This window comes from Erpetoichthys calabaricus, chromosome 2, assembly GCF_900747795.2.
Source record: "Erpetoichthys calabaricus chromosome 2, fErpCal1.3, whole genome shotgun sequence".
Classification (NCBI taxonomy): Eukaryota; Metazoa; Chordata; class Cladistia; order Polypteriformes; family Polypteridae; genus Erpetoichthys; species Erpetoichthys calabaricus.
Window position 1 is genome coordinate 255,732,978 of NC_041395.2, and position 23,024 is coordinate 255,756,001.

Sequence of the window (23,024 nt, forward strand, 5' to 3'; positions counted from 1 at the left end):
AAAGAGAACAGACAGTTAACATACCGATTTGGCTAAATGACATTCACTATAATTTTAGAATAAAGAAAACAAAAAGAAAAACTAGAAAAACAGGTAAACATAATTCAGACCCTAAATCATCTATCAAAAAACCTGGACAAATCTAGTGGGCAAATTTTGCTAAACGACTTCATTATTTGTACAGGAAAGCAAACAAGTTTCCTATATTTAACACAAATTGTAGAATATATCTTTAAATCAGGATTCAATAAAAAAACATTTTTATCTTCAATTAGGTCAAGGACATATTTCAACTATTTAAGCATGTATCTATTTCAAAACAAGACTAGACTGATTTTTTTAAAGGAAATATAGAGCATCACTAGTGTTGGGATAATAGTGCAAAACAGCAGCCTAACATCCATATCAGTAGGAGTTATTAGTATTTGAGGGGTGGAGAGTTCAATATATACTAGGCAGTCAGTTGATTCATTTGTTTATGTTCTCTGTTAAGCTGAAAGAAGCACTTTGTAAGTGGATAATAAAAAGTTAAATTATTGGAGCATTCAAGCCTTGTGTGTTCGCTCCCTGCAGTAAACTAGAACAAGGGATATCTGGAGCACAGTTTTACCCCAGAGCACTACGCTCTGGCCCTGGAGCTTCACAACACTGGACAAGGTGAAGAAGCAGCTCCCTTGCATCATCCTGACCATGGTCCAGGGAAGGGCAGAAAAGGTAACGCTGCATATTCTCCATGTTTCAGAATCCAACAGTATTTATGAAAGTTTAATAATTTGTGAAAATTAAACAATCTTCTCCTTCTTTCGGCATCTCCCATTAATAATAATAAAAATAATTCATTTATATAGTGCTTTTCTCAGTACTCAAAGCGCTATCCACACAGGAAGGAACCGGGAAGCGAACCCACAATCTTCCACAGTCTCCTTATTGCAAAGCAGCAGCACTACCACTGCAACACCTACGAGGACAAATTAGGGGTTGCCACAGCGGATCATCTTCTTCCAGGTCTTTCTGTCCTCTGCATCTTGTTCTGTTACACCTATCACCTGCATGTCATCTCTCTCCACATCCATAAACCTTCTCTTAGGCCTTCCTCTTTTTCTCTTGCCTGGCAGCTCTATCCTTAGCATCCTTCTCCCAATATACTCAGCATCTCAATGCAAATCTTAGCATCTTTAACTCTGCTACCTCCAGCTCTGTCTCCTACTTTCTGGTCAGTGCCACCGTCTCCAACCCATATAACAGAGCTGGTCTCACTACAGTCCTGTAGGCCTTCCCTTTCACGCTTGCTGATATCCAACTGTCACAAATCACTCCTGACACTCTTCTTCACCCATTCCACCCTGCCTGCACTCTCTTTTTCACCTCTCTTCCACAATCCCCATTACTCTGTACTGTTGATCCAAAGTATTTAAAACTCATCCACCTTCGCCAACTCTACTCCCTGCATCCTCACCATTCCACGGACCTCTCTCTCATTTACACACATGTATTCTGTCTTGTTCCTACTGACCTTCATTCCTCTCCTCTCTGAAGCATATCTCCACCTCTCCAAGGTCCCCTTAACCTGCTCCCTACTATTGCTACAGATCACAATGTCATCAGCAAACATCATAGTCTACGGGTAGTCCCTGGAATTTTAAGCACACATACCATTTGAAGATATACAAATACATAAATTTAAATGTGAAACATTCTAATTTGTTATTAATTGATAGCAATGCTACAAAGGCTTATCACACATAGACTCATATAGCTCTAAAATCACATGGTATAATTTAAAGAATCCCTTTTAATTAAAAAATATTTTTAAGATAGCATCTAACTTGAAACATTTTTGCCTATAGGTATAGTAGTATAATACCCATAAAAAAAGGGATTTGCAATATTTCTAAAGTTAACCTGAACACTTACTCTGTTGCCAAACATAAAAATACAATATTATATCATGAACCAATTATCACTGTTATCATGGGATCCATAGCAATTCCCATCCCTATTTGTAATGCTTAAGAAGTGTGCATATTCCCTCTAAAGAAATAAAGCTATCAAGAGATAAACTTTTGAATTGAACAGCACATAATCCAAATCTATAAAACTTCCAACAAACATTACTGTTTTTAGCACTGACCAGGCTAACCATCAAGTTTCCAATTAAGGACCCTGGAATATCTCTTTACACTAGACTTCCAGACAGCTGCTTGTTACAGTTTTCTCATTGGTAGGGGAGGCTGTAAGGGGATGGGGGGAAAAGTGCACTATTCAAACAAGGTCAAGTCATGGGTCATGAAATTTTGCATGCATATTAATGTCAATCCACATTAAAACCTAGACTTTCAATAGTCCCATCAAGAAATGGGATTGTAATGGGGAAAGAAGCACAAAACCAAAACCGCCAAATTCGTTCAGACAATGGTATTGAATGATCTGATATCCAGCTGTTTTATACATGGGTAACTGCATGTGGCATGTTATAAGATCAGCAGCAGTAAGGGTCCGCTGCACACTCATTTGAAAAAAAGTCTTTAAGGAATATGCAAATATTAGGAAGAAGAAATATCCATGTTGCCATTATAACTCTCTCTCTCTATATTTAAAGAGATTTGCAGTGAGGAAGCATGACATAAGGATATAAGGTTATAGGACAGTTAATATACCAGAACAAAATAATTTTTTCAAAAAAAAAAAAAACGGAAACTGAATTCTATGATAATGAGCAGGAGGAAGAGTAGTATGCTAATAATTTCAAGAATGGTTTCATGACAGCAGAGAAGTTGTGGGTTCAAATCCTGCTACAGAAACTGGGTGACCCTGAGCAAGTCACTTGACCTGCCTGTGCTCCAACTAGAAAACCAAAAGAAATGTAACCAATTGTATTATAAATGTTATAAGTCGCCTTGGATAAAGGAGTCAGCCAAATAAGTAAATGTAATGCAAACCATGTGAGATTTTTAAATAATTGTAATTCCTACAATTCTGTGCTAAAACATTTCACTCGCACACAAGCGGGGAAAAAAAGAAAAAAAAAAAAAAAACCTTGCTTACCTTGGGTTCAGAACATGTAAACTTGAAAGTGTGCAACTACTAAACCTACTTTTGACAATTGTTTACTTTTAAACACATGGATAATACACATTAATATATATTAATAACATAATATATTCCGGGCGGCACGGTGGCGCAGTGGGTAGTGCTGCTGCCTCGCAGTTGGGAGACCTGGGGACCTGGGTTCGCTTCCCGGGTCCTCCCTGCGTGGAGTTTGCATGTTCTCCCCGTGTCTGCGTGGGTTTCCTCCGGGCGCTCCGGTTTCCTCCCACAGTCCAAAGACATGCTGGTTAGGTGGATTGGCGAATCTAAATTGGCCCTAGTGTGTGCTTGGGTGTGTGGGTGTGTTTGTGTGTGTCCTGCGGTGGGTTGGCACCCTGCCCGGGATTGGTTCCTGCCTTGTGCCCTGTGTTGGCTGGGATTGGCTCCAGCAGACCCCCGTGACCCTGTGTTCGGATTCAGCGGGTTGGAGAATGGATGGATGGATAATATATTCCGTTGACCTAACAGTTCATGTAATACTTACATGAATGAGGAATTTCAGTTTCTGATTTCTAGTAAATTTCCAAACCTTCCTGAAAAAATGTTTTGTCATTAGGGGTTATTAAGTGTAGATTAATGAGCAAAAAAATGGCAAATTTATCCATTTAAAATTAAATCTACAATACAAATTGAGCAGAAAGTGCAGGGGTCTAAATTAGTGCTGGACGGTATACCGGTTCTTACCGAAAACCGTTTTTTATTTTTGTTATTATATGGATTTTTGTTATACCGCAACACTGGTTTAAATTGCCTAAACGACATTCGGAACGTGACGCAGCGGGAAACTGTTCACCTGGGGACCTTTTTCACTGCTACACCGTTAATCACAGCAGTGTTGCACGGGGGCTATTTTTCACTGCTACACCGCTAAATAGGTAGTGGTAGCGTAGGTATTGCACTCTGAAAATGGACAGAGAACATTCTGAAACTGAAACTGAAGCAGACGATAAAGTTGAACATGATGACACAGAATAACTTTTGCCAAAAAAAAGGAGTCGCGTCCATTATCTGGAGATGCTTTGTTTTTAAAAGGTCAGATGTGGACCATTATGTTCAAATGTGTAAATACTGTTTCTATACTACTGGATAATACTGCAAGCCAAGTTGTACTTGTTATATTTGTTTTCAATACTGTGTAATGTACCTGGGTACTGTGTAATAGTGTGACGACATGTTGACTTTATTCTCGACATTTCTACTTTATTCTCGCCGTTTATGTCAAGATTAAAGTCGACATTTTGACTTTATTCTCGTAATTTGCCATTAAAGTAGAACATCGTAAAATGAATATTTAATTTACTAGATTTTCTCAAACCCTGTCATAAGTTATATAGCACATTAAATGCTTTGTGTTAAGTGTTCCCCGAGCCATGTTAAATCGAGTACGTGCTTCTTAAACTGACTTCCTCTTGTACTAAGGAGGCACCCACAATGATCGCCGCACAGAATACATTCACTTCATGATATTCCTGCTCTCAGAACATTTAGAATGCTAAGATAAATACTTGATATCATTTTCATGATGAAATGCATTAAAGCATGTATTAATCATGGAGGTTACACTGCTGCCTCGCAGCAAAGGGCTCCTGGGTGTTCCCTGCTTTGAGTTTGCATTTGTTTCTGGTGGGTTTACTCGGTGTGCTTCAGTTTCCTTTCAAAGTCATGTAGGATGTGGGATTTTGTTATGCTATATTGACCCTGCTAGTGTATGTGTTGCTCGTATTCACCCTGCGATGTGCTGGCGACTCGTTCAGGATTTTATCCTGCCTTGCACACAATGTTTGCTGGGATGGGCACAACCCTGAATAGATGGCATAATTAAACATGTATAGCGAAGATATTTTTAAAGTTCTGAACACTCCGTGGGCTAAGTTTATAACTAGTTTCAATTTCACAAAGACATTTATCGTGTGGTGACTGGTTATGTGGAGAAAGTAAAAGGAAGGATAGGAGCTGGGGTTTTGGTACGTCAGGCAGACAGCACGCGTGCAATAAAGAAAGTCCGCTCAGAAGAACATGCATTGAATTCTGTGTTTGTGTCTCCGACCACCAGATCACAAACCCAACATTTACACAATATTTAAGTTAAACCTATGCGATACCCATTCATACATCCAGTTTTTTTGGAGCCTCGTCACACCTGCCATAAAGGTCTCTACACTGAACCTACACCTGGGGACCCCTTACTGCCAGGGAGCAGCACTACCGCCTTACTACCGTGCTTGTTTAATACCTGCTTTAATGCATTTCATCATGAAAATGATATCAAGTATTTATCTTAGCATTCTAAATTTTTAGAGAGCAGGAATACCATGAAATGAATGGATTCTGTGAGGTGATTGCTGCCTCCTCTTAGTGCGGAGCATAGTAATTCACAACTGGGTCGGGGAAACACAACACAAAGCATTTAATGTGCTGCATTAACTTATGACGGGGTTTGAGAAAATCAAATAAATTAAACATTTTAGGATGAAGTTTAGTTTATGACATTCTACTTTAATTATGAAGTAAACCATGAAAATAAAGTGGAAATGTCGACTTTAATCTTGACATAAGCGTCAAAATTAAAGTGGAAATGTCGAGAATAAAGTCAGCATGTCGACTTTATTCTTGACATATACCGGTAGTTTGTTTTTTTTTTTTCTTCCCTCTTTACTGTATTTTTTTTTTCTTCACCGTGGCCCTAATGCACTTCTGTAGGGCTATACCACAAATAGCATTATACAGTAAATGCAAGTTGCAGTTATTTTATTTATGTATATAGCTTCAGCTTGAAGCAAGGTCCATATTAATGCAGTTTGCCTAAATGATGGTAAAGTTGGTAAGGATGTCATCACAAAGTTGCACTTGTTTTATTTTAATTTGGTGAATACTGTGTAATGCACCTCGGCTTGAAGTCTTGAAGTAATAGTGCAGCTATCAGTAATAATACTGTTATTTATTTTATTGTTATTATTTATTAGTTTAAATATTATGCAGTTTATTGATGGTAAAGTTGTTGAAAAAGTCACTTTAACATGTCAGTGGACAGAGATGGTTAACATTAACAAAGTGTAGTTGGTTCACAAAAAATATTTACTATTTATTACTTTTCTAAGACATGTTCAGTACAATACAATTTTTGACAAGCACCTCTGGATATTTTACTAAGTCTAAATGCCTCTTTGGATGGTTGAAAATATGTTGTCAAAATCATAGTTTAAGTTTTTGCAAAATTTGTTCAATAAAAAGGTTCTATATTTTGACTGCAACTGTCATGCAATGTGATTCCTTCTCTTCATTAGTGTCACCCCCTTGAAAACTATCACTTTATGGGGCCATGCAAACCTGTATTAATACTTGTGTGCACATTAAAATGTTTTTTGTACAATGTACAATTCTCATAACAGTGGAATAGGTTATTCTTAGCCAGTCTACTGCAGTAATTGCAGTGAAAAATGTGGTTAACATTCACTCATGCATGGGGAAAAAAATACCGTCCAATACCGTGAAACCGGGATAATTTAGAAAAATACCGTGATATAGAATTTTGGTCATACCGCCCACCCCTAGTCTAAATACTTCACAAATCCAATGTAGATTCACTATTTTCCACATATTTCATTTGCAAAGTTGAACAATTCAATTCCTCAAAACTAGGTCAGGGTCAGGTTGGGGAGTATGCAATGGTACAGCACGTTGCCCCACCCACCACACAATGAAACAGCTCAGTATCCTGGTTGGCAACCCCCGAGGCAAACATGCAGTCCAGTCCCACCATCTGGAAATGACCATCTATCTGCCAAAGCCAGGTGTTATGTGGACATCCCCTTGGCCTTGTCCAGCCACTTCGGTCCTTAACAATGAGGCTCTTACGAGCTGGATCACCCTCGACAAATCACACCACATGGCCATAATGCACTAACTGACACTCCCACACAATGCAGGTAATGCATCTCATTCGGGACTCTGTGACCAACCGCTCATTTGACACAAAAGTCAAATCAACGATACCCAAGGACTCTCCAAAGAGACACAGTACCAAAGCAGTCCAGTCTATCTCTGGTCACTGGATAGTATCCATGTCTCGCAAACATATAGCAAGATGGGAAGCAACAGGACTCTATTCAAAAGAATGAAGGTCCAAGTCTTTAGATATCAGGACCGCCACACACCCCTCTCCAGTGACCTCATGACCCCCCCCCCCCCCCCCCAATGCTTTTCCAATCCATCTACTGACTTTATAGGAAGAGTCACCACAGACAGGTTAAGGGTAAGAATCAAACTATTAAAGCCCATTTACATCTCATACAGAACAAAGTCATCCACATGTGGAGATACAGTATTTGAAACAATTTTCACCAATAATAGTTCTGATTATTACCTTGAATGTGATTTTTTCATTTTACTATCAAAAAAAAAAAAAGTCATGGAAAAGTAGGTTTAGAACAAGTGCTGCAATTAAGTGTTGCTAGTCAATAGGGCTATGTTTTAAAAATTGATACAGCAATATATTGTGAATAACCACTTGGTGATTTGTGAATCTATATAGTCAAACCTGTATTGATATTTATTATTTGCTTTCCATTTGGTTCATGCATAAATAACAAAATACTACTTTGATTAAATATATGACTATGAGGCTTATAACTACTTAGCAGCTCACCTTACATTGAAGGTACCATCTGTCTCTTGCCTTCTTAGAGTTTAAGCTATTGTAACTTTAAAGGGGAAAAAATCATCACTGCTAGCAACACTCTAAATGAAAAGCATAAACTACTCCAGTTTTAGGAGCCCAAGCTCGTAATCAATGTTTTGACAAGATGGAACAGTCCTTTCAACTTGACAAGAGCAATCGATTCCTTGAGCAACATCCTGCTACAGCATGTATTCTATATTGCTTTCTACTGTAGTATTGACACTGACAGTGCCAAACATATTGCAAAAGTTAAGAAACGACTTAAAAATGAGACAGATGTAACACTTCAAGACTGTCAACTGTGGCACCTTTACATTATCAGCTCATTTATAGCATTCACGTTAACACAAGTGACTCAGCTATTCATTACTTAAAAAGATCAAAGCTGGTTTGCAAGTACTTAGACGAATAATTTGGATGACAAGAAGTTGCTCTACAACAGGGGTGCCCAATACATCGATTGCGATCGACCGGTAGATCAGAAAGGTAGTGCAGGTAGAACGCGTTGCATTAAAAAAAAAAAATAATAAAAAAAAAATAAAGGTTTTTTTAAATGTTAGTCTATCATATATCCTTCCTATGGCATTTGCCACTTGATTGACATATGGGGCGGCCAGTCTGAGATCTCTTTTCTTCTAACACACTGGTCATCCTGCATGCACAATCAAACATGTGAGCTACTGCAAAACTCCAGCTAAGTGATCTAGTTGGCCTACCAATTCATATCGACTAAAGAAGGGATTTAAAAAAAAAAAAATGTGTTTGTTGGTATGGGCTGGATGTGGAATTGGAAGATGATTTTTTTTTCCTCACAATGTCACAATCAAAGTGCGTTTGTCTGATCTGTCAATTTATCACTGATATTCCAAAGAAGGAAAATGTGGAAAGGCACTTTTGAACTGTTCATAAAAACTACGAAACTGACTTCCTTTCAAAAAGCGATTTGAGAAAGAGAAAGGAGAGGGAACTAAAATCGCAGTTAAATCGGACAGCCATCATTTTTCACTCGGCTGAATTCAAAAGCAAAGGCAGACACACCGAAGCAAAAGGGGGCGCGAATGTTGCCATATGTGGCGTAATTTCACTACTTGTAGGAAAATTTTAAACTTGTCGCAGTGTATCGGGCAGCAAAAAATATAGGAATACATTTTATTAGGGTTTCAAAAAAACGTTAGGAGGGCGCGATTAAAACTCGGGTCGCAAATACTAAAAGATTGAGAAATGCTGCATTTAGGGAAGATGTTGAGTGTGATTCACCTGCATCAAAAATTGCAATGCTGTTTCACCTAAAACTCCTCTACAGCGGAGGATGAGATTTTGACACTACAGGATGACATTCAGCTAAAGTATGGGGCTCATGGACAGTTTTGGAACTTACAGAAGAAAAGTACCCAAACATGAGGAAATATGCTACCTTCTTGACTGCATTATTCGGCTCTACTTATTTGTGCGAGTCAGCCTTTTCCCACATGAAGATTATTAAATCCAAATACTGTAGTGACCATAAATGTATTGAATTGTTACTGTGCTATAAGGGTTATTCAGTTATGCAAGGTACAACAACATATATTTTAAGTATACTCAATATATATAGTATTTTTTACTGTAGGTAGATCATTTCGACCTGGTCATTTTAAAAGTAGCTTGCAAGCCGAAAAAGTGTGGGCACCCCTGCTCTACAACATGGCCTCAGCATTGGATCCATGTTTTAAGTCACTCGGATTTCTCACAGAATAGACACTGCTGACCTTTAAGGAAATTGTATTTCTGTATGCTATGTTTACAATTCAACAAAAAAACTGAAGATATCAATGTAAACAGTAACACATACACATATTCATTTCCCTTTACAGTCGAAGATATAGCTTGCACCGCTGCATAACTAATAATATTCTGTCGACAGTTACTGCTTTTAGTTACATATTTGTAACTAATGTACTGTTTCAAATGTAATTTATTTAAAATAAAAAATAACCATAGAACACTTTCAGATGTTTCTGACTCCTTTATTCAAATAAATTTTTGACATGAGCTTCCAACTAGAGGTCTGTGCAGAACTGTTCTTTTCAAACCCACTTCCTCTCAATTTTAAATGGTCTCCTCACTCTTGCATACTCTAAGGCCGGATTTATACTTCACGCAACGCAACGCACGCTCCTGCTACGCAAGCGTTGCGTTTATACTTGCGTGCATACTTTGCGTAAATCTGGAGGAATCCACCAAGTAGCAGTGCGAGATATTATCACGGAGAGAACAGGTTCGGCTTCGCTGTGTTGTGAATTGCCTGGAACACCCATTAAATTCCAATGACACCTTACCGCAATATCTCTGAAAAGGATGTTTAATAGTTAAATCCATCAGTCCAGGGATTTGTCCGTTTCAGCTAGCATTGGGCATGAGGCAGAAACAATCCCTGGACAAGGCATCAGCTCATCGCAAGGTGAATACAAGCACTCACATACACTAGCGTAATTTTAGTGTAACCAAATCTGCATATCTTTGGAAGGAAACCGGAGCACACTGAGGAAACCCAGCAGGAAAACATGTAAACTCCAGCCAGGGAATATCAGCGACGTGACTCCCTACAAGACAGCAGCACGAACGCTCCGCCACCGTGTAACCCCCATGTGTATAATTATTAACAGTATTCATTATTTAAATGAAATTACCAATTTATCTGTAACATGTAACATACATACTTTAATGCATTTCATCATGAAAGTGATATCAAGTATAAATCGGTTTCTAAATGTGCAGAGAGTTAGAATATCATACATTTAATGTGCTCAATGTGGCAATCTGCTGCTGTCAGGACCGGAGGGAAGCCCTAGAAAAAAAAGACAGCACAGAAGACGGTATACGAGACTTTTAAAATGTATCATGTCATTACGATCGGGAATATGCAACACTTGAAAATAAAAGCACCACAAATACATCTATGTGTCGGCATTTTGCTTCACCACATCGAACCATTCATCAAACATCGAAGCGCGCACACCAGTCTCGTAGGATCCGCAAAGCTTTCTGTCACATGTAGATAGTAAACAGAGACTCTGACGTCACATTCCAACTTTTAGCACACTGCCACCCCCCCCCGGCTATTTGCTGGTGCTGCAACTCGCGCACGTGTCGCATTAACTTCTGAGGACCTGCTCAGAGGACGCATCAAATGAACGCCGAGAACACGTGGCAGCCATGATGTGGGCGCGTACGCGTTCTGAGCGTGAAGTATAAACGAGCCCTTAGACCAGGTGTGTCGAACTCCGGGCCTGGAGGGCCACAATGGCTGCAGGTTTTCATTCTAACCATCTTCTTAATTAATGACCAGTTTTTGCTGCTAATTAACTTGTTCTGCCTTAGTTTTAATTAACTTGACTCAGACCCCCTTAGTTCTTTATTTTTCCTTAATTAGCAACAAAACAATAATGAGACACAAAACGAGCAAACAAGTGACCATCTAACCACATTATCTGAACATAAAGAAAGGTGATGGCCTCTGTAAGGTTGATCTCTCAGGTATATAATCAGAAACAGAAAATCAACAGTTTAGGAAATGTCTACTGTAGCTGAACAAGGGCAGCAGCAAGCCGTGGAATTAAGTAATGGGTTTAATTAACAGCAAGAATCGGCTTCTCATTAAGGAACTGGTTGGAGTGAAATTGGCTGGAGTTTGAAACCCCAATTTAGCTGGTCATCTGTTGGCTCGTTTCATGTCTCGTTTCTTTTTGGCTGCCATTTAATGAAGAGAAGAATCAATTTAGAGGACTTAATCCTTAAAAACAGGGCTGTGAAAATGATGGGAAAAGCAGTTAATTAGCAGTGAAAACTGATTAGGAAAAGGGTTAGAATGAAAACCTGCAGCCACTGTGGCTCTCCAGGCCCGGAGTTCGACACCTGTGCCTTAGGCAGAAGGATGAGAAGTGAGATCAAGGTTGGTTTTCTAGATTCAGGATTGGCAAGCATTAAATGAAAAATTACATTTTTTTCCTAGTGAACTCACAAGCAAATGAAATGCTTGATATCACAGCTTATTGATGCTAAGGTGAGCTCTCACTTTTGCAGAGGAGCCAAGTATACAAAGATTTCTGCACATAACTGTACACAAATTGCAAGTACAATACAGAAAACTTTTTACAGAAAAATGCCAATGGATTACTGCAATACTGCATAGTAATGTATGCACATAAAAAATCATTGCCTGTGTAACAGAAATCTATCCATCTTACACACACACAAAGCCCCATGAAATATGCAATAATTACATTTTTCCAAAGATTTATGCATTTAGCAACATAAAATAAAACAGGAATAAAGCATAGTGGTGGAAACAGCTCTGAACAGGTCGACAGTTAGCTGCAGAGCTCTTTGACACACACATCTACCCTCAGTTACACTGGGCCAATTTAGAGTCGAAATCCAAAGATAACCTTCCGATTTACAAGTTGACTTTATGCTGAATCATGACAGAGAGAGAGGGGGAAAAAAAAATCTGTAAAAGGATTTAATTGAATTGTTTAATTACCTAAATGGTAATTTATATTTTCCCCCATTCAGCTCAAAAGTCTTGGCTTTTCTACACAAAAGCACCGGGACTAACAGTATTCAAAGAGCGACTTCCAGAAACAAACGGGTAAACTACCTTATGGAGTAGATGTACTATACAGTATGTGTTACTACCTGAAACTTATAGCATTATCAGAAAATAACAAGCATAGAAACACTACAAACGAAAAATGAATCGGCAGTTCCTTACATTACCATGAACAAATGATTTAGATGGAATGTTTTTTGTAATAGACTGATAAATCACAATATTTGTAAATATAACAAAAATCTGAAAACCTTTCTAGGCCCAGTATTTGATGAAAAACTATTACATTTGCACTTTAAACACCTGTACAGGGCTATGTCATGACTCATTATTGGCTGCTGCTCACAAATACTCATTGAAGGGAATAATTCTTTCCCCGCTCATTGTGCTCTTTTAAACCCTACCATTTGACTGCAGTTTTACACAACAACTGAATTATATCGAACCTTCTTTCTCTCTTATCAGAAAAAGATGTTATAATTAAAATATTTATACATTAAGTGCATTTATACATTGACAATAGAACAACCAGATCTAATTAATAAATATATACAGTATATATCTACATTTTACATTATAGCAACCCATTGAGTAGAAATAGTTTAATGTCATTAAAGTTAATGAAAAGATACAAAAGCAAATAAAGCAGTCCATAGCAGTTTCAGTTGAATTAGTATGTACAGGTAGTCCCCAAGTTACAGACATCCGACATATGACTTACGAACGGGGCCGCAGCTACTCCATCTGTCTGGGGGATGCAACACAGGCTCCTCAGTAACTGCCGCTCCGTCATCTCCGGCCTGGGGACTCTGCAAGTGGTGGCTGGAGGGGGCGATTTCACAGCTCGCACAGTGTAGTGTCCCTTGGGCGGCTCCGGTTGATGAATGGGGTGGTGGGAGTCGCACCCCATTCATTCTCACTGGGCGGCTGGGCTCGCGGCAAGCAATAACACAGGGTCCATAGTTGCTGGGGCCACAGCTACCACTCGTGTGCAGGACGGAGGCTTGATGGGGTGGTTCGCTGCCTGCCCACCACGTCGCTGCAGCTACTGCTCCTGACTGTACGGAGGCCAGATGGGGCAGAGGGGGGCGTTTCACTGCCCGCCCACCACACAGCTTTGCAGTGTCCCTCAAACAGCTGTCCCATTCGTTCTCAGTGGGCAGCTGGCAATGCTGCAAGCGGTGACCCAGTTGTGGCAGAACGGAGGTCATTGAGGGTGAATGGGGCGGCGGGGGCAGCATTGTAGTGTGCCTCGGTTGGCTGCCTGTTGAATGGGGGTGGTGGTGGGCAATTCACTACCCGCCTTTGGCCATACCCTGTTCGTTCTCGGTGAGCAGACACTGCAGGCAGCATACTGTATGCAAGTGAGATGACTATGTGGTGGGCAAATGGTGAATTGCCCCTTGCCGTTTCCATTCATTCTCAATAGCAAGCCTGCTTGTACTGTTACGTACATTGCAGGAAGATGACTCTCGTCACTACACCACACGTGCTGAAGAGGGGTGCCTTCCTGCTGTGATATGGTGTACAGTGCTGTGCAGAAGAGCTCATCTTGACCTTTTGTCTTCACCCTTCAACAATGTCTCTGAAACACAAATCTGATGCAAGTGCTGGTGATACAGTAAAGAGAAAAAAAAACCCCACCATAGAAAATAAAGTAGAAATAATCAAAAGGCCTAAAGTAGTAACCAAAAGCCCTACCCATTGGCTAAGGCAGTTTATCAGAATATCATGAACTAAAGTATTGAATTCTGCCCTCAAGTCCAGTAAAACAAATAGATATTTTATTTGCATCTGCATTAATTCGGAGATCATTATGATTTAATCTAAAACCTGACTGATGCTTATCAAGAATAATTTTTTCATTAAAATCACATAACTGTCGAAAAACTACTTTTTCTGAAAGTTTACTGAGAAAAGTTAAATTGGAGATTGGCCTATAATTATCTAAGACAGAGCAATCAAGGTTATTTTTCACGAGCAGAGGCTGAATTACAGCAGCTTTGAAAGAATCTGGGAAAATGCCAGACTCTAATTGACAATTTACTATGTCAAGAACTTTAAAAATCACTACTCGTAAAAGAATGTTCACTGTTGTTAATACAATGTTAATTTTAGATATCTTTGGCAACATACACTTTCACAACAAACTATATAGGTAGAGCTGTTGGTGTAATGAAAATTTCAAAGTCCCTTATACTCTTTGCACAACATGACAGGATTCAGATTGCAATTCTATTTTTAATGTTTTCAACACTTTTAAAAACAATGGCATTGACGGTCATAAGCTCCATGCTGCAGCATAATATTTGTCATGTATACTAAATTGATGGAGACTTCATTAATCTGAACGTGGCAAAGTATATCCTGTCCATCGCAGGGACGAGCATGCCTGCAGAAAGGATGTCTCCAACAGGTGGTGACATCATCATGGCACAGCTCCTGTTTCTTCAAAAAGACTTGCAAAGTAAATAGTTCTTTAATCTCTTATACAGAAAGACATACATTTAATGTGTAAAGTTATGTTTACAATAAACGTTTATCAGTTATGTATGTATGACTGGTGTGCTATTCTGTTTCACAGGGTAATATCACATTGTATCGTAATAAATATTGGGCCATGATACTCAGATTGTGATGCAGATTGTATCATAAAGTTACTGGTCAACAACCTATTTTTTTATATGAAAAAGTATCTAATGTCAAGGATATGTCATTTCCTTAAAAATGATAAAATAAAAGTAAAAGCCTTTACTTGAACGGTGTTGAAGTCTCTACAGAAAGCAGCTCAGGCTATATTCATCCTTTTCTGACTAAGCATAAGATGTTTTGTGGAGTCAGAGCCAGGTCTTTGGACACCACAAAGCATAAATACAGTCAAGGTAACTAAAACTTTCATAGTTCACGGGGCCTTCTCGTTGTCCCACACACTCAGCTAAAAACCTGTGGGGATCGTGCCTTTCAGTCTGTGGCACCAAGACTATGGAATAGCCTGCCTTGTGGTCTGCATGGAGTCGAGTCTGTTGATTCTTTAAAAAACAACTAAAAACATTTCTTTTTAAACAAGCTTTTAATCAGTGCTGAATAGTTCCAGTTTGTTTATTTATTGTTTTTATTGGTTTTGTTTATGTTTTGTTTTAACTGCTGTATTTGTACTGTATTTGCTGTTCAGAGCTTTGTGACCTTTTGTTTGTGTAGGGCATTAAATAAATAAACTACTACTAGTTTGACATCCTCAGCAACTCAGACAAGTTTGCAACTTGCTCTGACAGAGTCAAATGAGTTGTTTGGATGGGACTGTGTGAATGTGCACAAGTTAAACAATTTGCACTGATCCGGAAGCACAATGAACAGAATGTAAGAACAAAGAACGCAAGTGTTTTGGGCTGTGCATACCGAAGAGAGGCTCATCCATCTGATGTATCGTGTCTGCTGAACAAGGACAGAATTTAAAAAAGGAAAAAGAAATGGCCTGTACTGATGCTGGACTCCTCCATATCTGCAAAGCATTCATATGGCCACCAACACTGTCAGGCTACACGTTGATTGACTTCCAGAATGCAACAAGCTCTCACAATGCTTTTCAAATCTGAAACTGTGCTGAAGAGTTGTCACAGAGTTGTGTAATTTGACATCCACTATTATATTTATTTGTGTAGTCTGACATAATTAAAGCCACAAAATCCAGAATATGTAGTTGTCAAATTATACGGCACATGAAATTATATCTGTACAGCTGCAACATACACAGTGGGCTACAATAACGTATTCCTCAAACACTATACATGTATATTCTGCTGTAGTGAATAGCCCATCTCTATACTGTACTCTGAAACAGACAAAACAACACTGACACTTTTCTTTACCATTTCCAGAACACTCCATCCTAGGTATGATGTTAACTTGCATCAAGCCCTGCAAGTAGGTCCTCCAACTTCCAAGGAAAACACATGGGTTGGAGGCAGGATTGGCAGTCCAACCACTGTTTTAAAAAAAAAAAAAACAAACAAAAAAAAAAAAACCTCACACTGTTCCACTCCGTTCAAACTAGTATGGTGCTGAGGTGTCACCTGTTGCACGGCTGTGCTCAGGTCCTAATTTGGGATCTAGAGGTGGTTCATCATATGGTGAGTGAGGCAACGCACTGTATCAGTGCATGCTCACAACCTCTCTCTCTCTCATGGCAAAATGCAGTGGGCAAATTTGCAAGGCACAACTGAAAACAGGCATTCAAATGTGGTGAAAAAAAATTAAACGTAATTTCCATTTGGTAGGAGGCACAACATTTCATCTATATAGCCATCAGGTGTGTCGGCCAAAACATTGCGCCCCTCACCTTCCGTTCACGCATGTAAATAACCTTTAACTTGTTTCTCCTTTGCTGATGAATACTTATGCAGCCTTTCATTAACCACTGGATTCACCTACAATGTTCTAATAAATGGGAAAGCTTGTGGAAGACAAAGTTACTGGGTAACTTTTTTACAGAATTTGCATTGCACAAAACACTCGGCAACTGATTTGCTTAATTTGACAGCTCAAAACGCATGGCAGGTTATTAAGTACAATTCTAAGTTATGGAACAAAGGAAAAAAAAAACGTTCAGTACCAAAAGGGTGCATAGAAACATTTCAGATCACTGGTATAAACCTTAGAGGTTGTCATCTTAGTTCCAGTATGATTTGCCCGTTGCCACTAGGAAAGGCTCGACAATAAGAATAACTTTGTAAATGAATGCATAACTCTTGATATTTCAGCGATATTACATTTAGAGTAGTCTAAACTAAAAAGAGATGCAAAAAGACATCGATCATTTTGAAATATGTGATGAGAAACTGTTCTGTTGGTCTCTTCTTTCATTCCAGGCTGAATGGAAAAAAATGATTGTCTAGAACGCCACCATATGAAGATTCTCAGGGATCCTCAAACCGCAGCCAGAAACCACAGGCCTGTACAGCTTGCAGATTCTCTCCCCAACCCCCAGAACTAAAATCCAACTTTACACAAAGGCTGCCAGTCCTCCCACTAAAAATATAAAACATACTCTAGTAGGTTATATCAAAAATGGCACCTTTTTTTCTTAAATTCCCTCTGCCTCCCACACGTAACAGAATGCGCAGAACGTGGTGCAAGCAGCCAAGGGTTGGCTTTGATCACCTCCAGAAAGGCGATACCAGGCTGCTGGCAATGGGGAAACAGCATCCGCGAGCTCGAAGAACGACAGCTTTAAAAAGTACAAGGTCCGCTCAATTTAAACGCGTTTTACATCCTCTAAATTAAATCGGGGCGACGCGAAAGCACCCGCTTGCGTTCATCACACTCCGACTAACGAAGGGGCCTCTCTGACAGTACAACTGCTTTTTTTGACATATAACGAAAAGTTCCGGAAATGTGCTGGTGACAAGAAGTGGCCACAAATGTAGACGAAGCCCCACGGGAACTGTGTACTGAGTTCCACGTTGACAGAGCACATTCGTTCTGACTGTTGTTCTTACCCCGTTATAGACCTTTGATTAAAAAAAAAAACCACGAACATTTGTTGGCAAGGGTCGAAGAATAGACGTGGACAGTATCATTTACATGCCATTGCCTTAAATGACAAAATGACTCCCGGTCAAACGTCGGTGGCCAACAGGCCGAGCGAAACGTTTCTCGACAGCTTCACGCGTCACCCAAGTTGTGCCTTAAGCGGAGCCAAAGATGCTACGCATCCCGTCCGCTAAGTCGCTGGCGGATTCCACCCTCAAAGTCGCCTCCTTGGAAAAAAAAAATATTTAAAAAAAACGCTGTCTTCAAAAACCGACAGCGACTTTTCCAACGCCTCTCGATAAACTTAACTTTAACTGAGCTTACTGAAGTCTGCTCCAGTGGGACGCAACACGCCTGAGCGTAAAGTGGGTCAACTTTTCCCATTTTGTTTTATAATACAAAATTCACTACTCTCTTAACATTTAAAAGTTTACAATCGTTACCTAGTAGCATGACTTCCAGTTTCTTGCGGTCCACGCGGAACCTCTCCTCCGTCCACTCCGGGTCAAGGGGCACGGCAGGCCCAGCCGAGTCATCCTCCGAGCCGGGCAGAGGTGAGTCAGTGCTCCGTTCGCTGTTTGAGCCCGGGTCCGAATGAGGCAGGTACGCGCTCAAAGAGTCGCACTGAGCGGCCATGGCGCCGGCAGCTCACTGCGCACGCACTCCCGCTTAGTCCGATTGCATACAGTCCACTCTGAATCACTGGCTAACTGCATTCATTTCCTCCCGTGCTCTCAGACACTTAGCGCAAGTCACTGCTCAGAACACTGCACACATATATTCTCTTCTTAAACAACTTTGCCCCCAACTGTTTCCTTGTGCTCCACTCCAGTTAAAGAGCGCCGCCCAAAGTGTCTACTCCGCACGCTTCTCAGTCTCTTGGACGCATCGCTACATCCGAAGTCAGAAACTAGTGGAGCTGCGGGACCCCAACAGAACAATGTTTCGCCCCACGCCTTCGTTTTATGTAATACTAGTAAAGCTGCAAGTCCCGAGAAACGCGTGCGCGGACAGCGTCCAACGCACGACCCCGCCGAAAGCTCCTGACGCTTAATATTCCCAAACTCCGCACGCTTACATTTAGCAAAGGAGAAAGAAGGAGGAGTTTGGGGGAAGCACACAAATCGCAGCTTCTTAAGGCATCCCCGTTTGTTTTCGTGTTGCCGGCGGGACTAAGATCGTTTCGGGTCACTTGAAGTCCTGCGCCCGTGCGTGACTCAAGAGAGGGAGAGCTGATCGCATATGTTCCGAGAGCCGTGATTCAAAGTCCCGATTCCTGGCATTCAAAGGAGTGTAAACACACAGCTTCGCTCACATCTGTTTCTTCCCTCCCTCCCTCTTTCTCTCCCCCTTTTCCTAACGGAACTTTTCCTTCAAGCTGTTTGGCTTTGCTGGCTCGGTTTTTTTATGTGCTGCTTTAACCCCCTCCAAAGTCGTTTTGTACTACACTTTCAGATAAGAAAGGTCAGCCACTAAACTGCAACCCAGTTCGGACTGGCATGTTGTAATATACACCCCATCCGGAATGGCTGCTGCCTTGCTTGATGCTCCTATTGCACTAGCCACCATCATCTGAATTAAATGGGTTTCGTAATTTATGGATATTTTGCGCAACAGTGTGTAAAGATCCATCCTCTGTACACGGTTTGTCCATCTGCTGATCCTATCTCGACGGCTTTGAGGACAGAGTAGGAACCATCCCTGGATGGACAGCCATTACATTCCAGGGTAAACTCACTCAAACCAGATAAAGTTAATGTTGTCAGTAAATTTAATACACAAGAACTTGGTATGGGTGTGTGGGAACGCTGAGTAGACGGAGAAAAAAATCCACACAGAATGAAAATGTTGAAATTACATAGAAAGTGAGCTGCTAGACAAAAAGTACCATACCAGCGTCACCAACTTTAAAGAAATGCTGTTCTACTTCAAACGACCTCTATGCACGGTGCCAGAACAGGGACCTGGTCAAATATTAACTTCAAAATAAAAAGTGAGCAGTGCAACGCAAAGCATTTAGTATTGCGCGCCTGTCTGTTCAGCTTTGTGCATTTCTTAGTGCAATCAGGCAAAGGTTAGAAGAACACATGAGGTTGCACTTTAGGTTTTATTTTATTGAGTGTGTTTAAGTCTGGTGATATAAAATACAGACACTTAATTTAAATAAAAAAGGCTCTTCCTGATCCACCATTGGGGAACTTTAAAATTATTCAGACATTCCGCAATTTATGTTTAGCCATTCTACTAAAATGTGTGTTTTTGGTTAAATTTTTAGTAGGGACTGCATGCATGAAAAGATGTCTTGCTTTTTAATTTTTTTTAACCCTGTGTCACATTTGTATTTGTTAGTGCTTTTAACCAGACACTTTCAAATGATATGTGTGTGAATGTATGCCTGAGGGAAATATACAAGTATAAAGTGAACAATACCAAGTCAAGGTGACTGCAAGTAAACCACAAATGCTGTAATTTATTCAATATACAAGTTTTACTGACACACCCAAAAGAAAAAGAATACAAAATATTATAATACGGAGTGCCGTGACAATAATGCAAATGATAGCTGCAGTCGTTACTAGCGGCATTTTTACAGGTTTCAGAAGTTGACTGTCTTTTAAAAGGTGGGTTTTTGGTTCTTTTCAAAATAAGGAGCCTGTATCAGCATTTGATAGGTAAACTGTCCAAACACTGCTGGGTCAAGAACTGAGAAGCTACAGGTAGAAGGTTTGAAACAATGCAGCAATGAGATCAATAGATTGTCAGTGGAGCTGAGGCAGAGAGCTGACTAATGCACATGGTGGAAAAGTACACATTTGGAAGTATGCAGAGTCTCGACTCCAATATTTAAATCTATTTGATACTGCAATTGGTAGCTGGTGTAGGAAATTAAAGTCTTACAATTTCAGAATGTAGGCTCCAGCATTCTAAATGACCCAAAGACAACCTAGAAATTGCAGTAGTTCAGACAAGAGATAAATACCACTGGTGCTAGGGACTGCATTGATGAAGAGATTTTATTTCCGTTTGGACATATGAAGTTTGAAAAACACAAGGAGACTATTAATCCATCAAGCCCTTTTGGTTAACTAATATCTAAATTATCCCAATACTGAATCTAGATACTTTATAAAAGGTCTCAAGATTTCTGTTTCATGGTTTTCTGCTCCAAATTTCAACAACGGTCCATTTCAAGAGGTGCTACATGGCTCTAAGTCCTCCTCCTACTACTACAATTATCCATCCATACATTCATCTATCCATCTTTCAAACCTGCTTTATCTTTAACAGGTTTGCTTTACAGCTAGAGCCTGTCTCAGAAGGCAAGAACAATCCCTGGACATTCCACCAGTACATCATAAGGTAAACATAAACACATGCATACATGTACTACGGCCAGCTTAACATCGCCAACCAATTTTATTAAATAACACGAGGTTCTATTTTTGAATACATTCTTGTTTCATATGGTGCTGAAGAGTTATGATATGTTGCATTTTGATTAGACATGTAAGTTAAGAATTTCACTGTACTCTGTCAATACTACTAAATGCACTTCCTATTAATTTATATTGGGGTGTGGGAGTACATGACTCACTATTAAAGTGAAAGAATTCTGCTGGATAATCTTTATTGATGTTTTTGAGAATGTTTAGGTCATCTCTGCTCAGGAATTAATGCATAGATTCTCCTAATTTAGATTAGATAATCTTTATAGGAGAAACTGAAAAATGTTTAATTTTTTAAACCAAAGTTGAACTCTCTGACTTCCAGGGCAAAGCCAAGGTTACCCATTCCTAATGTTTAAAAATCAGTTGAGGTTGACTTGCCCCTGTGTGACTTTCAGCATCTGTAATGTTCTTGGAAAACCCAAGAGTGATGTATTCTAACATTGGGTAAAGCTGATAACACCCTCTTCCAACGCTCTCGGCCACAGCCAAGGTTGACCTGATTTGACATTCTGGGCAAAGGTGAAGCTGGCAAACTTTGACATTTGGGAAAAAGTCAGTTTGACTGGATAAATATAAGGTTGTGTTGGGGATAAGTCAAAATATTTGACTGTTTTATAAAAAAATCACAGTAGTTAATTCTATAATGCAGTGTCACAGTTCTTTCAAGGCCTGGAGTGGCACAGGATTTAAATTCCTCCAGCAGGCCTGCATGCATATGTATAGATAGATAGATAGATAGATAGATAGATAGATAGATAGATAGATAGATAGATAGATAGATAGATAGATAGATAGATAGATAGATAGATAGATAGGCAAATGCTGTATATACAGAATGGCACATTAAAAAAGTAGCACTACACACTATAAGAACCATCACCCTGGTTTCAACAGAATCAAACATAGTCAAATGAAGAGCGTTTTGTTTTGTTATTTCTGTTCCAGTATCTATGTTTTTGCTGGAGAGAATAAATTCCATATTCATTGGATCAGAACATTTGTATCACAGAACTGTATGTTCATACATTTGAGGAATTTATGGAACAATGTACCATTTCAACTCTTCCTGAGAAACACACAATTTACAAAATGGTTAAAAGGTGCCATACTACTTCCGTTTCTGTGAGCAATGCACCAAAACCAAAAAAACCATTCTATCCATGCAGATCACATGAAAAGAATTCCTCATAAATCAATGTGGCTCAATGCAGTTCTGTAATGGTCCCACTGTCCAAACCGATCATCTTGTGATTTTTACCTTATGGGCTTTTTAAAAGGGAAAGCATAGGGATAGGGACACAAAGCCTGAGCCTTGGAATAGCTAAAGGACATCACCTGTGGCATTTTTTCCACATGATAGTATCTGGTAGGGCCAGAGAGACCTGGGAGTGAGACCCTGTCAGAAAGCACACAACCATAAAGAGAAGTCAGGTAGAAGGTGTGCATGTGTGAGAGAGTGAGTGAAAGAGAGAGACACACAATCACCTAAACAGCAGAGATCACGAGACCCACTCCTCTGCTTAAATCCATTGGGCTTGGTATGGGGTCCCTAGTGATCTCAGGAAGGAGCCTGGCTTGGATCAGCTCATCACACAACACTGGGGGAAAGTGAGTACAGGTGGTGTTGGCACTGATTGCAAGTGAGTTGTCCGAGGTAGTGCCAGCAGCATAAATGTGCGGACAGTTGGTG

General features: G+C 39.9%; 1 protein-coding gene across 1 annotated transcript in view; it reads right to left on the reverse strand.

Moving 5' to 3' along the window:
- Positions 1-19,269, reverse strand: part of LOC114646965 (protein bicaudal C homolog 1-like) — a 370,919-nt gene extending 351,650 nt beyond the window's left edge. The window contains exon 1 of the mRNA XM_028795402.2: positions 18,329-19,269. Within this exon, the coding sequence (XP_028651235.1) occupies positions 18,329-18,521 (193 nt within the window). The 5' untranslated portion in view covers positions 18,522-19,269. The remainder of the gene's footprint in view (positions 1-18,328) is intronic.
- Between the last annotated feature and the right edge of the window lie 3,755 nt (positions 19,270-23,024).